The sequence below is a fragment of the Chroicocephalus ridibundus genome, chromosome 24 (genome assembly GCF_963924245.1).
Source record: "Chroicocephalus ridibundus chromosome 24, bChrRid1.1, whole genome shotgun sequence".
Taxonomy (NCBI): domain Eukaryota; kingdom Metazoa; phylum Chordata; class Aves; order Charadriiformes; family Laridae; genus Chroicocephalus; species Chroicocephalus ridibundus.
In genome coordinates, this window is record NC_086307.1 from 1,090,139 (window position 1) to 1,102,355 (window position 12,217).

Consider the following 12,217-nt stretch of genomic DNA (forward strand, 5'->3'; position numbering starts at 1 on the left):
ACAGTGGTGAGCGAAGCTACAGGTGGGCAATCTTGTCGTAGAGGACATCTTACAGTGCTCAGAACTATTTTGGGGGTTTCTGGCAATCTTTGACATCGGTTGTTACTTGGGATATAAAATATCTTGTCAGTGGTAGATAAAACAGAATAAACACCATTGGAGTCTCCTGGCATCTGAGTCCCACCATGTTCCAAACTGCCAGACCCAGAAGATCTGTTTGGTCCTTTCTTCCCCCCCTAGACTCTGAGAGGGCACCTCTTCACCCATTTTTTTAATTTCTATGGAAGAATTCAGAGACGAACCATGTACTTTCAATGCAGTTTATTGAAGGTGCAGTGAAAAGCTGGGAAGTCTGAGCAGTCGATGAAAGAAACTCTGTTTGTGTGAGTACAAGATGTAAACTCAGATTTACACACCAGTAACTTCCCTCAGCATTTTGGGGGTGGGGATGGGGGGGTGAGCTCTTCTAAAGACCAGCACGCTTTGAACTAGCCACCCCTAACATGCAGAAGCAAATGAAAGTACTACGTATTCATCTGTAAGCAAATTCCACAAAAAGCCTATGGCTGCAGCGTAACTAGCAGGTGCTTTGAAAGCTGAAATTGCCTTGTTTAAAATTTAAGCTCAAATTTGCAGCTCAGGGTTTCTTCTTACACCAAAAAAAAAAAAAAAGAAACTAAAAAAAAAAAAAGCGGGGAGCATGCTCTTTGCAGCGCCTCTTGGGGAAGTTAAATCATCTCTCTCTTGTGAAATGCTTTTGGAGGAGCTGGGAGAAAAAGAGGTGTCTTGTAGGGAAGAACATTGTTAACGAATCTGCTCGTTAAGGGAAAAGCCAGAGAGAGAAGGCAGCGCAACAGGCAAACCCTTAAAGCTGCGATAATCTAGACGGTATAAACTCAGAGGAATCGCACTGTGGTGAGCACCTGCTGGAGAAGCTTGCTGATGGCCTTTGGGGTCGGGGACTCTGAAAACATAAACGTGGTGGGGTATGTATCGGACGCTAATAAATGTGGGAATAGGCTCCATGGCAAATGTTGCTGCTAGTGGGCAGAGAAACTATCCTGCATCATCTCGGTGGTAGGACCTGCACGTCTGAGCGTTGCTCTCCGATGTTGCCACCTCCCCAGCCGATGGCCCTACGGGACAACGCAGGGGTCTCTGACAACCCCGAAGTTCCCCACCACGCCGTTGTTGCACCCCACCACTTCAGGGCTGTTGGCAACGACCACGGGGGAGCCCCCCAGCTGCCTGATGACGCAGCCTTGGTTTCCAAAGCTGACCACCCCACCAGCTTGGCAAGCCCCCATCCTAGCATTCAAGCCCCCGTTTCCCGTGCTGATGACGGTGCGGGCTGGGTACCCCCCGCTCCGGGAGCTGAATCCCCCGTTTTTGCAGTTGACCCCTCCGGCTTGGCAGTACACCTCTGGGACACACTGCTTGGCCACTGAGCTAATGACTCTCTTGGGGTGGATCCCAGCGCTCCGGGAGCTGAATCCTCCGTTCTGGGAGCTGTGTCGTCCGGACCGTCTCCCCAGGGAGCCGTAGCCACACGCAGCCCCGTTTGCTGCCAGCATCCCGCAGTCGTCGGGGATATTGTAGCCGCTGCTGACCACAGCTGCAAGACAGCCCACAGGATCAATTACTGAGAGAGGAAAACTGGAAGACTCACAAGGCAAGTTGTTTCATGAGCGACAGAACCGACCAAACCTGATTTCCTCTAGATTAGTCCAATGTATCTGAGCCCCTGCTCCTTCCAACTCCTCCCCCGTGTCCCAGCACATCCCCTCACAGATCCTCCCGGTTCCCACGTTGCTCATCTGGCTGGTGGCAAATTCTTTCCCGGGTTTAGCGCACATGGGTGCGTTGCCTGGTGGGTTCACCAGGACAGCTCACTGTTGCCTCCGAGAGTGAAGGGTCGCAAATTTGACCTTCCCCCCTCCATCCAAAAGCTGGGGGGAGTTTTTTGAAATTTGGAGGTATTTGGGATTTCTGTGACTAAAGCGTCAACATCAGCCTCGGTTGAAATGGAAAGGGAGGCAGAGGGAGCTGGGGTAGGCAGATACTCCGTAAACTGCCTTTCCTAAAACGAGAAACCCTCATGGCTGTAAATCTTCAGGCTACTTACACACGCTCACCGGGTTCCCCACACATATCCTGTAAGGGGAGAGAAGAGAAATGCACGTTATCCTGTTAACCAGTTGCAGGCACATCTAGAAACCTGACGTTACTCATAACTTCCAGCCATACATCCAGCCCACTTAATCCCCTGTTGTAACACGTCTGACTGTCCCTAGGCCAGGAACTGTTTTTGCTGGCACAAGGGTGGCCTGTGTGGCCTCCAGCCATCTCTCCAGCCCCAGTTTCTGTGAGCCTGGGAGGATCTTGGAGCAGAAAAATCCAGTTGGGAGCTAGAATCATTCTGGCCGCTGATATACAGGAGAAAAGGGAGAAGGTCTCTGTCACCCACCTGCTCTCTTCACCCTCCAGTAGAGTCTTATACGTCGCAATCTCAATATCCAGGGCCAGCTTGACATTCAGCAGCTCCTGGTAATCCCGCAACATGCAAGCCAGCTCGTCCTTGGCCTTCTGGAGGGCATTCTGCAGCTCAACATGCTTCTCCCGAGCATCTTTCAGGGCACAATCCCCACGCTGCTCAACATCACAAATGGAGGTTTGCAGGCAGGAGACCTGTCCGAGGGGAGGAGAACAGTGGAGGTGTCTTTAAGGCTTTGTTTCCTAATTCCTGGACATTCTGGTTTGGGATTAATCCACTCTTCCAATCGTAACCAGAGGAAAAAAACACTGGCTTCCCTTCTCTCTATCCGCTTTTCAGCTATACACTTTCCAACTACAGCCTAGAGCGGGTTTGAGTCTACTAAAGGCCAATGCGTCATTTTCCCCCGTATCTGAGCTGTCCTTCAATACATTCCCCTTTCCAGAAACATCACCTCTGGGCTTCTCTTACCTGCTTCTTCACGTTTTCCAGTTCACACTGCAGCTTCTGTATCATCCGGGTTAGCTCTGAGATCTCACACTTGTTGCTCTGCAGATCATCGCAATACTTGCCTCTCTTATCCTGAAGCTCCTGAAACTGGAGCCAAGAAAGAAGACGGTCATCGTTTTTGACCTGCAACCTGCTAAGTTGCCAGGCAGACACCCAGGTTGCTTCATACTCACCCTGGTTTGGTAGAAAGCATCAACTTCTTCTTTGCTCTTCTGAGCTATTTCTTGGTACCAGCATTCAACATTCTTGATGATGCTTTCCATGTCCAGGTCTCGGTTGTTGTCCATTTTCACGATGACTGACGTGTCGCATAGCTGGCGATCTACCTGAGCTCGTTCCTACAGGTTGGGGAATGGCTTAGTCAGCTGTTAGCAATTGTCAGACTTTGTAGGGCTGGAACTAAGAGCCACACTGCTCAGCTGATGGGTATAACAAGTCAAGAAATGTCCCTCGGGTTGGCTCAGCAGAAAACCCTCCCTGCTGGATGAGTTGCCACATGTCAGCTGCTGACCTACATGCTGACCTGCAGCAATTCTGGCCACATCAAGGGCAAGGAATTTGAGTGACTTAACCCTTGGTATCCTGTCATCTTCAGCTGCTTTACTGATGTTAATGACAGGGTTAAGCTGGTAGTTTCTTTAGCTCTAATCAGACAACTGCAATCCGGAGTAACGAGACAGACGCATCTCTTTTCTCAGGGCTAGAGTTAAGACACAGCCAATTCATACCTGGAGCTGCATTAAGAAAGGGGGAACCACCCTATATCCAGCGTAATCATGCTAATATTCTATCAACCTTGTGGTTCCATGCTTTCAAGTATTCAGGGCTTGGGATGAGGGATGTCCAAGAGGCATCTCAAGCAGCTGAAAGATGAGACAGCACTACCAAACTCCTGGGGCGGACCAGAGAAACTCACCTCCTCAAATACACATTTCAACAGCTCCAACTGCCTTCTTAACAGATCCACCTTCACCTCCAGCTCTTCCTTGTTCAAAAAGATACAGTCTGCATCCTGAAAGAGAGGAGACACGTTCCAGCCCCATCTCACCGAAAATGTTGGAGAAACTCACAGAAGACAGAGGCAGCCCCAATAAAACAGAAACGTGTTTCAACAAGATTTCAAGAGTAGAAAGGTGTGAGAGGGTGAGTCAAGATGCCCTGGTGTCTCCTAAAGGAAAATAAAACCATGCCAACGTGACTTACAGGGATTAGTTTATTTATTACTTAGGACCTAGCTACAAACTCAGAATTGACTAATGAGTATTTAAACATAATTTTTTAATATTGTTCAAATGATTTCTGCTTTTCTGATGTCCAAGAATAAAGGATGTGGAGAGACGGTCAGAAAATAACCAGCGTCTTAGACACCAGGTATTCCAGCATGACCTCTCCCACTCCGTCTCCCTTCCACAAATACACCCTCCCATTACACTTGAAGAATGTGCTTGGGGTAAGAAAACTATTGCTGTAGTGCTGATGATGTAAGCTTTGAGGATACATTATTTTTACTTTCTACTTGCATTTGCTTCTTTTTCTGACCCTGTGCCTCTTCACAGGCCTCCCTCTTTCTGCTCATTGGAACACTTTTGCCAGGCATTTGCTAATAATGCATGATTTCTGCCAAGCTTTACCCCAGATAAACCTATTATGGGTGTAATGATTCATCTATTTTGAGCTGCTCACCTTTTTGAGTGCCACAAACTCATTCTCCACAGTTGTACGCCTGTTGATTTCCTCTTCGTATCTGTTGGAAAAGGAGAAGAAAAAAGGCTGAGGCAAGCAATGCCATCAGAGACAGAGACATTAACCGTCAGGTATAAATAACAACCTTCGCTTGCCCAGAGACTGCCATCAGGCACCGCCAGATCAGTGTCTGGAGACCAGGCATTATACCGTCCCAAGATCAGAAGCTTCTTCATGAGCAACAGCATTAACAATGCAAAGGGTTTGCAAGTGAGACAGAAGAATGTGACATCCCCAAAGGGGATGTGCCACATGTCTGGGAGGCATTGCCTGAGCTGAACCAGAGGAGGAGTGATATGCCAACGGCTAGAGGAGACCTGAAGGTCCTTACTTGCACTTGAACTCCTCCACCAGCTGGCTGGTGGCACATTCTTCGCTGCCCAGTTTTTGCTTTTCGCATAGCAAGCAGTCCAGGCGCTTCCGCAGGTCGCAGATGTAATTCTCGAAGTACAGTTCAAGGTTTTTCCCTTTCTTTGGCAGGACGTATTGCTGCAGGAGGCCCCACTTGGTCTCCAGCACTTTGTTCTGCTGCTCCAGGAATCGGACCTGCAGGCCAAAAAATAGCAATTCTTCAAATAAAGAGAAGAACGCGGTGAGTTGACGCCTGGTTTAACTGTCTGCTCTCACCTAAGAATAGTATTTTCGGGAAGTGAGAGGCGATATGCCACAGTGATTGTAAATCTATCTGCCCTTATTTAAAAGTCACATGTCTGAATTATTTAGAAATCTGAAAGTCACATGTCTAAATCTGCCTTTCTCGCCAACGAATAGAAATAAAGCTCCTCTGGAGGTGCCGCTGATGTATTTTTGGATGAGATTGAGTCCCCAGAGGGTGGAACCTGTTTGTCTTTGTGTTTTCTACAAAGGGATCCTAAGGTGACAGCTCAGACTTACCCATCTAACGTTTAGGTGCCTGAATCAAGATTAACCTCATTTGCCTTCAGGAATGTCATTGGAACCATCGCTATATTTAAAGACAAAGTGGGGGGAAAGGGTCTAATACAGTACAGAAGATGAGCCCATCGGGGCTGTAACTTCCAGCTGAGCTAGAGCAAGGCTGCAATGAGAAATCCAGCCTTGAACTGAAGCTGTCCAGAGAGGAGACACTTGCAAGAAAGTCCAGTGCTACCGTGGCCATGATACAAACACCAGCAAATACTAGGACCAACGTGCAGCTGAAACGAGCCCTTCCCCAGTAACGAAGATCCCAGTCTGCACCAACATGGCTCTGTGGGGACCTGGACCCTTGTGTGGACCCAGTTTGGGGATTCATGGCACCAGCTGGGCTGGGGGGTCGGGGGGGGGGTTTGGTTGCGTTTCATTTTTCTGGGAGAAGTGCGAGTACGGAGCAGGTTTGCACTCACCTTGTCGATGAAGCAGGCAAATTGGGTGTTGAGGGTCTTGATCTGTTCCTTCTCCTGGCAGCGTATTTCATGTTCCAGCGGGTCGACCCCAACGCAGAGGGGCTTCAGAAGCCGCTCATCGATGCAGATACCTTGGATGCCATCCGCCTTGCGATCGGGGTAGCCCCTCACAATACTATATCCCCTGGGGCCGCAAAGGCCAACCCTTCCTCCAACGCTACCGTAGCCTACGCCTCCAAAGCCGAACTCCCCAAAACATCCAGTACCGCAGACCCCATTGACGTAGGAAATCCTCCTGTTTCCACCCAGGTTGCAGACGCTCCTGCTGCTGTAGGCACCAGCTCCGCATCGGCCGGGTTGGCAGGCGGAGGCGGCGTAGCTTCGACCACAAATCTCCGAAGCTGAACTGAAGCCTCTTCGTCCCAGGACGGATCTCACTGTAGGCGCCTGTCTGCTCATCGTGGCTTATTTGAAGGTGGAATATGAAAGTTTAGGGGAAGCTCTTCTGCAGGAGAGGAACAGAGATCCCGCTGAAGTGCCACAGTGATGCTACCCCTTATATACATTTGGGAAGCTGGCCTTGATAGGATCAGGACATTAATTTAAAGCGCTTAAGGGTTTGGTTTGCCTGGCAGCAATAAATGCTCCTCAAAATGCAAAACAGCACGGCAAATACTAACTACTGAGGAAATAAAAAGGAATCTAAAACTGCTCTGTGTGCAAGTTGGCTTAGAATATATTACGGTTTGAAGTGCTCCCCTAACTTACGCTAATTATAGTTTAGCAAACATTTTTGAAGAAACTCTTTGTGATTTGTTTGCTGTGTGTCGTTTGGGGTTTTGTGTCTCATGGGTTTTTGTGTATGATGGCATGTTTTGCAGACTTGCACTTTGTGGGGGTAATTTCACAATCTCTCCTTTTTTCTCTCACCAGGTTTGTTTTGGGTGCGGAAAAGTAACAAAAAAAAAAAAACACACAAAGGAAAGTCAACAATGGAAAAACACCGTGGAAGTTGTGTCGTGATAGTTGGATCATTTCTGTGCCCGAAACACCAGCAAATTCACTGAGTTATGGGTCTGGATTCATGTGCAAGGACCCAAAATGCCCCTGAAAAACATCCCCATGCGGCATTTCACACTGACCTTCTCTTACCACATGAAACACCACCGAAACAGAGCAGGTTGCATCCAGGAACTGAGGCATATTTCGGTTTTCTTACTCAGTTTATGTGCAGTCAGTGACATTTTCCCTTGAGTAACGCTGCAGATTCTTAGCCTGAAGTCCATTTGACACAGTTAAATCTTTGGCCCTTACTATATTGGAGCTTCTACCAAGCTGGATGTCAGAGACCTTTTTGATTCACCTTCTGGTAGTCTCTACAGGGAACAAAAAAGGAACAGTAGCACATTTCAGCCTGGTGAGATCCACCTCATTCAAGAAGCGACAGCTAAAAGTTGGGTGACTCTGCCAGACACGTCCTTGACACTCGATGGAGAGCCACCTCCAAGACAAACAGCCCCTGGGTCCGTGCTCAGGGGAGCTGGGGTGATTCACCATCCGCAGGCGCTGGTCTTTCTCCATCAACAGAGGAAGTCTTAATGAGTAGATTAGAGTGGACACCAGGGATGGCTTTGACTCACATTGGCAAGGTGAATCTCTCCCTCTCTCCTAATCACCAGCCCCAGGAGGTGAGACAGTCAACCTATCTGCCAACCATCTCGGGGCCTTCTCCACACCGACATTTGGAAAGTCAAAACAATAGGGCTCTTTCAGCTCTTTGAGAGCAAATTGTTTGGGAGAAAAATAGACATTATAGTGCCAACAACTAAATGCCCTCAGCCTTTCCTAACTGAAGGGGAGCAACGCGTGGAGAAGTCTGCGTGTTCTGCACACACCATGACAGTATCTGGAGACACCCACTAGCTCTGTTCCCTCATCCTCATTAACCCCCTCCCAAAACATTGCAGGCAGTGCAAATCATGAAAACATGCTAAACCTCCTTAAAACATTAAACTTTCTAATGTTACGTTCTTAAAAAGAAGACATGCGCACCGAAACCATAGGACGTGACTGCAGCACCGAGACTCACGAGGCTATTAATTGAACGTGTAATTGTGAGTTTGAGGGGCTGGTGGTATAAATTAGTTGTGTAAACTGATAGTTTTGCCCTATACAAATGGGATAATTCAACGTATTTACAGCATGACTTTCAGATTATACCTTTGTTTATAGTATTTTAGGCTCACAGTTCATACTGGGTTGCCAGCACAGTTGGCAGTATCAGCTGAAACAAATATTAAAGACTTCAAGCTAAAGCTTGTAACTTCCCAGATCCTTTAAGTTCTAAACAAAGATTTATCAGAAGCAAAATGCATATTTGAACCCAAAGATGAGTACAAAAGGCAGTTGTTATGAACTCTATATAGGGAAACTGCATCGCGGACCAGAAGCCAGACTGAAGGCTGGTGTGCCAGCGCTGCCTTTCTGCACCCCATAATACACGTCGGCGGCGTGGGAGACACCTGGAACGTCCCAGAGACGGCAATTAAACATCTATGAACCAACCCTACTCCAGCAGCCCCAGGTCCAAAACGCTGTACCAGAGCCACTGGCTTCCTGAGAGGTAAGGCGTTGGGGGCGTAAATTATCCAGTGTTGGGTAAAATTTCTATGTTAGCCAAATCCCTCTTGTTGCTCCCGAATCCCAGGGAGAAGGCACCTATGCAGAAGGGTCACTTAATGTCTTTCAGGCCTTTCTGAGGAATGACGAGTGTTTTGCCTGTTGGTACATAAGACCTCAAGAATTGGCAATTATTTATTGTGAGTACGGACGTGGGAAATGGGAGAGTATTCTCAAACAAAATTGGCACCTTTTTGACTCAAAAAAGAAAAAAAAGGAGGGGAAGGACTGAAGAAGCAAAAAAGGAAAATATTTTGATGAGGGGTTTGTTGAGTCATTTTGACAACTTGCAATCTGTCCCTTTGTCAGCATTCTTCTCCCTGAATGTGCTGCTGAAAATGGAATTCATTATAAGAACATGTGAAGTTCGCTAATTTGTTTGTTGCCTCTGGAGATGAATCCGAACTAGTTCTTAAAATATGTTTTATGCGATAGTCTCAAAGAGCTGTGCTCCGTCTCTGTAATTATCCGCAGCCATAGAAAACTCATTGCATTTAGATAGGACAATAGCAATAACCTCCCTGGGCTAACACCACTCGATAGATGTAAGATTGGGTCATAACACATATTTTTATACACACAGTTTCTTGGGCTGTGTAGACTCCTGTCCACGTCATTCATGAGACATTAAAGAATTTATTTGCTTAGTGCAGCCTGGTTCCCTTGTATCCTAAAGCCAGCGTTGTCCGAGGGAATTCAATGTAGTAATGTATTTTTACCTCTCATTAGCCTACATCTGCTCTATGTTAGAAGTTGAGGCTGGGATTTTCAAAGGATGTTCCTCATAAAATTCATCAAACACCGGGCCTGGGTACACCTTCCTCCCTACTTCAGCCATCAAACTGGCCATGTATTCTAATTTCCTCTTTGAGACTCCCTCTGTGGCTAATGGAAGGAGATAGGCATCTCCAGACGGTGACTCATCGCATCCGAAAATAGGCAGCTAAGGCAGGTGGGAGGAATCCACCTCTGGAGGGACTCACCTCGCTTCTTATTGACTACCAGAGGCAGTCTAGACAACCAGACAACTAGACCAGGCGCCCCACTTCTGGCTGGTTAAAGTCAGGTGAAATTAGTCCCACCCTTTGGGCGCCAAATTTCTTTAGCGCCTTTGAAGTCTTAATGAGAGTACACAACATCACACGCCCTCCAGATTCGCTCGGTTCCTGCTGCCTGCGTACCTCATATCTCCATGCCGTGATTTGCGCCTGTAAAGCTGAGGCTGGCAACAAAGCAAAGGATTGGGTTTGATCTTTTTCATGTCGATGCCTTCCTCCCACAGAATTGCACAGTGGAAATGAATGCGGGATGTATGGGAATCAGGGCTCCTGAATGGGATGGCATCGCACTGCCTGTGAAAGCAAAAAGATTAGAAAAGGAAAAAACAATATTGCAGCTGTTATGAGGGCAGAGCAATTTCCCTATAAATCTACTGGAGCCCTTATCCCTTCCAGTTGAAGCCGTTTTCTTGGGCAGAAGAGGTTCTCTGAGCCATAGAAGGAAGGAATTGCCCATGGAAGGTGATCGGGTCCTCCTAGTTCAGCTGGCAGGAGATAAACTTGTCCTTTTGTTATGTTAAAGCCCTGGTGCCCAAGCCCATGTTTGGTTTGATTTATGCAGCTTTGGGACGTACTGCGGAACTTCTGACAGGACACCCAGCTGGTTCCTGCCGTGCTGATGTGCAGGGAGGCTGGCCACAGGTTTACCATAAAGCACTTGCTAAATTAACTTATCCGATCTTGAAATGGTGACGGGGGGGTCGGAGGTGAGAAACCAACCCTGACTCTGTGTCATTTCCCTGACTTATTCTTCTCTTGCATAAAAAGTGACAGGATCGTCTGTTTCAATGGAACACCGGAACCTTTATGAGATACTTAAACCCCTCGTAATGAATATTTATGGCTGCTCAATCGTTCTTTTCTTGTCGAATCTTTCTTGTGGTTTTCTTCATTAGAGATTGTGCCTGTTTTCTTTTGTGCTCCTCATGTTTGATTGAGAAATAGCTTCCTATCACATGAGAATTACGGGGGGGGGGGAGGGAGAGTTCTTCCAGTTCTGAATCGCAATAATTGCTTCCCATAGGAAAGACCTTCCCTTTGGATTCTGCTTTTCTAAAACTCGTATCTGTCCAGCTTGCCTCTGTATGGCTCCATTCTTTGCTCTACTCGTAGGCTTTCATGAGCTTAATCGCAAAACACTGCAGTCCTTTGTGGTTGATTTATGTTACTTATTTGTTGGCTTCTTTTTTTTAATCTGCTCAAATGTACAATAAAATATCTCCCTTTGATCTGTTTTGAAATCCTAAACTGGTAGTTGTAAGATTTCTAAAATTATGCTGAAAAAAGCAACCAAGCACATTCCTGAGTTGTTTTTTTTTTTCCCTATAATGACCCTATTGCAGCAGATTTCGAAGCGGTGTAAAACGTGTTTTGTTGTCACACCTCTGTGGTAGACGTGCTATAAAAATGCAAAGAGACTGAGCTGACGTCTCTCTGAATCTTCAGACACCCATTGAATAGCGTTGGGTGGGAGCCCAGTTTGGTGCAAATCTGCATAAATAATCTGAATTTAAAAGGCTCCCAGAATTTACACCAATGAAAGACTGGATCTGCGTGAGACTTTCTGGGCAGCTCTGCCACCTCTGCTTAATTGGTAAGACTTCTATTCGGCAGATATGTCTTGTCCAATTTGGGAACAGGGCACTTCTTGGCAAACACTGAAAACCAAGTGGCAACACTCTTGGTTTGTTCTCTGTGCAATTTATTGGAAAAAGCGCAAAAAGTTTAAAGTTCTTGAGTCATCAAGATAGAAGTGAGGGTGCTGTAATTTATGCGTATGTCAGGACACTAAGCAAGGAAGTTAATAGGAATACAAGCGACGTAATTATCCTTTGCTGACTACAGAAGGTGAAATGTGGGGTTTTTTAATTGAGATTTCCTTTATGACTTGCCTTCCTGCACAGGGGTGACCAAACTGCTCCGAGACGGCGAACAAAGGACATCGCTGGAGTCCTGCCCCTCCTCTGCATGGCCCCGTGCGTCTCACCACTGCGACTCCACTGACTTGCCTAAAATTACATCAGGTGGACTTTGATGAAACGGTGAGTCCCGGAGAGCTCATTTCCAGAAACACTTCCCAGAGCACTCCAGGGAAAGGCTTCTCAATTAAATATCACAACTTGTTCCATAGATAGCAAAGGCTTAATCAGGAGAAAAAAAAAAAAAAGGCGGCTGGTGGGAAGCAGGAACTGAGTGATAACAAGATAAGTTCCCCAACACAAGCACCAGCCCTTTAAAGAAACAGCAGAAATCAAAAGGAATATGATTTAAGTGTCCCTTTTTTGATGTGAGCCTGGTGGAGTTTCTCTGATGTGGTTTCACGATGCTACATCGTGCTTGTACTCAATATGGCTCTTCCTTGTGTGCAA

The 12,217-nt window shown here is 46.9% G+C and overlaps 1 protein-coding gene across 1 annotated transcript; it reads right to left on the bottom strand.

The window, feature by feature from the left end:
- Nucleotides 1–1,136: 1,136 nt before the first annotated feature.
- LOC134526973 (keratin, type II cytoskeletal 4-like) lies at nt 1,137–6,570 on the bottom strand. The gene is made up of 9 exons (XM_063359338.1): nt 6,112–6,570; nt 5,079–5,293; nt 4,688–4,748; nt 3,921–4,016; nt 3,178–3,342; nt 2,966–3,091; nt 2,468–2,688; nt 2,126–2,154; nt 1,137–1,615 (listed from the first exon to the last, which is right to left on the bottom strand). The coding sequence occupies exons 1-9, from the start codon at nt 6,568–6,570 to the stop codon at nt 1,137–1,139; spliced, it is 1,851 nt and encodes a 616-aa protein (XP_063215408.1).
- Between the last annotated feature and the right edge of the window lie 5,647 nt (nt 6,571–12,217).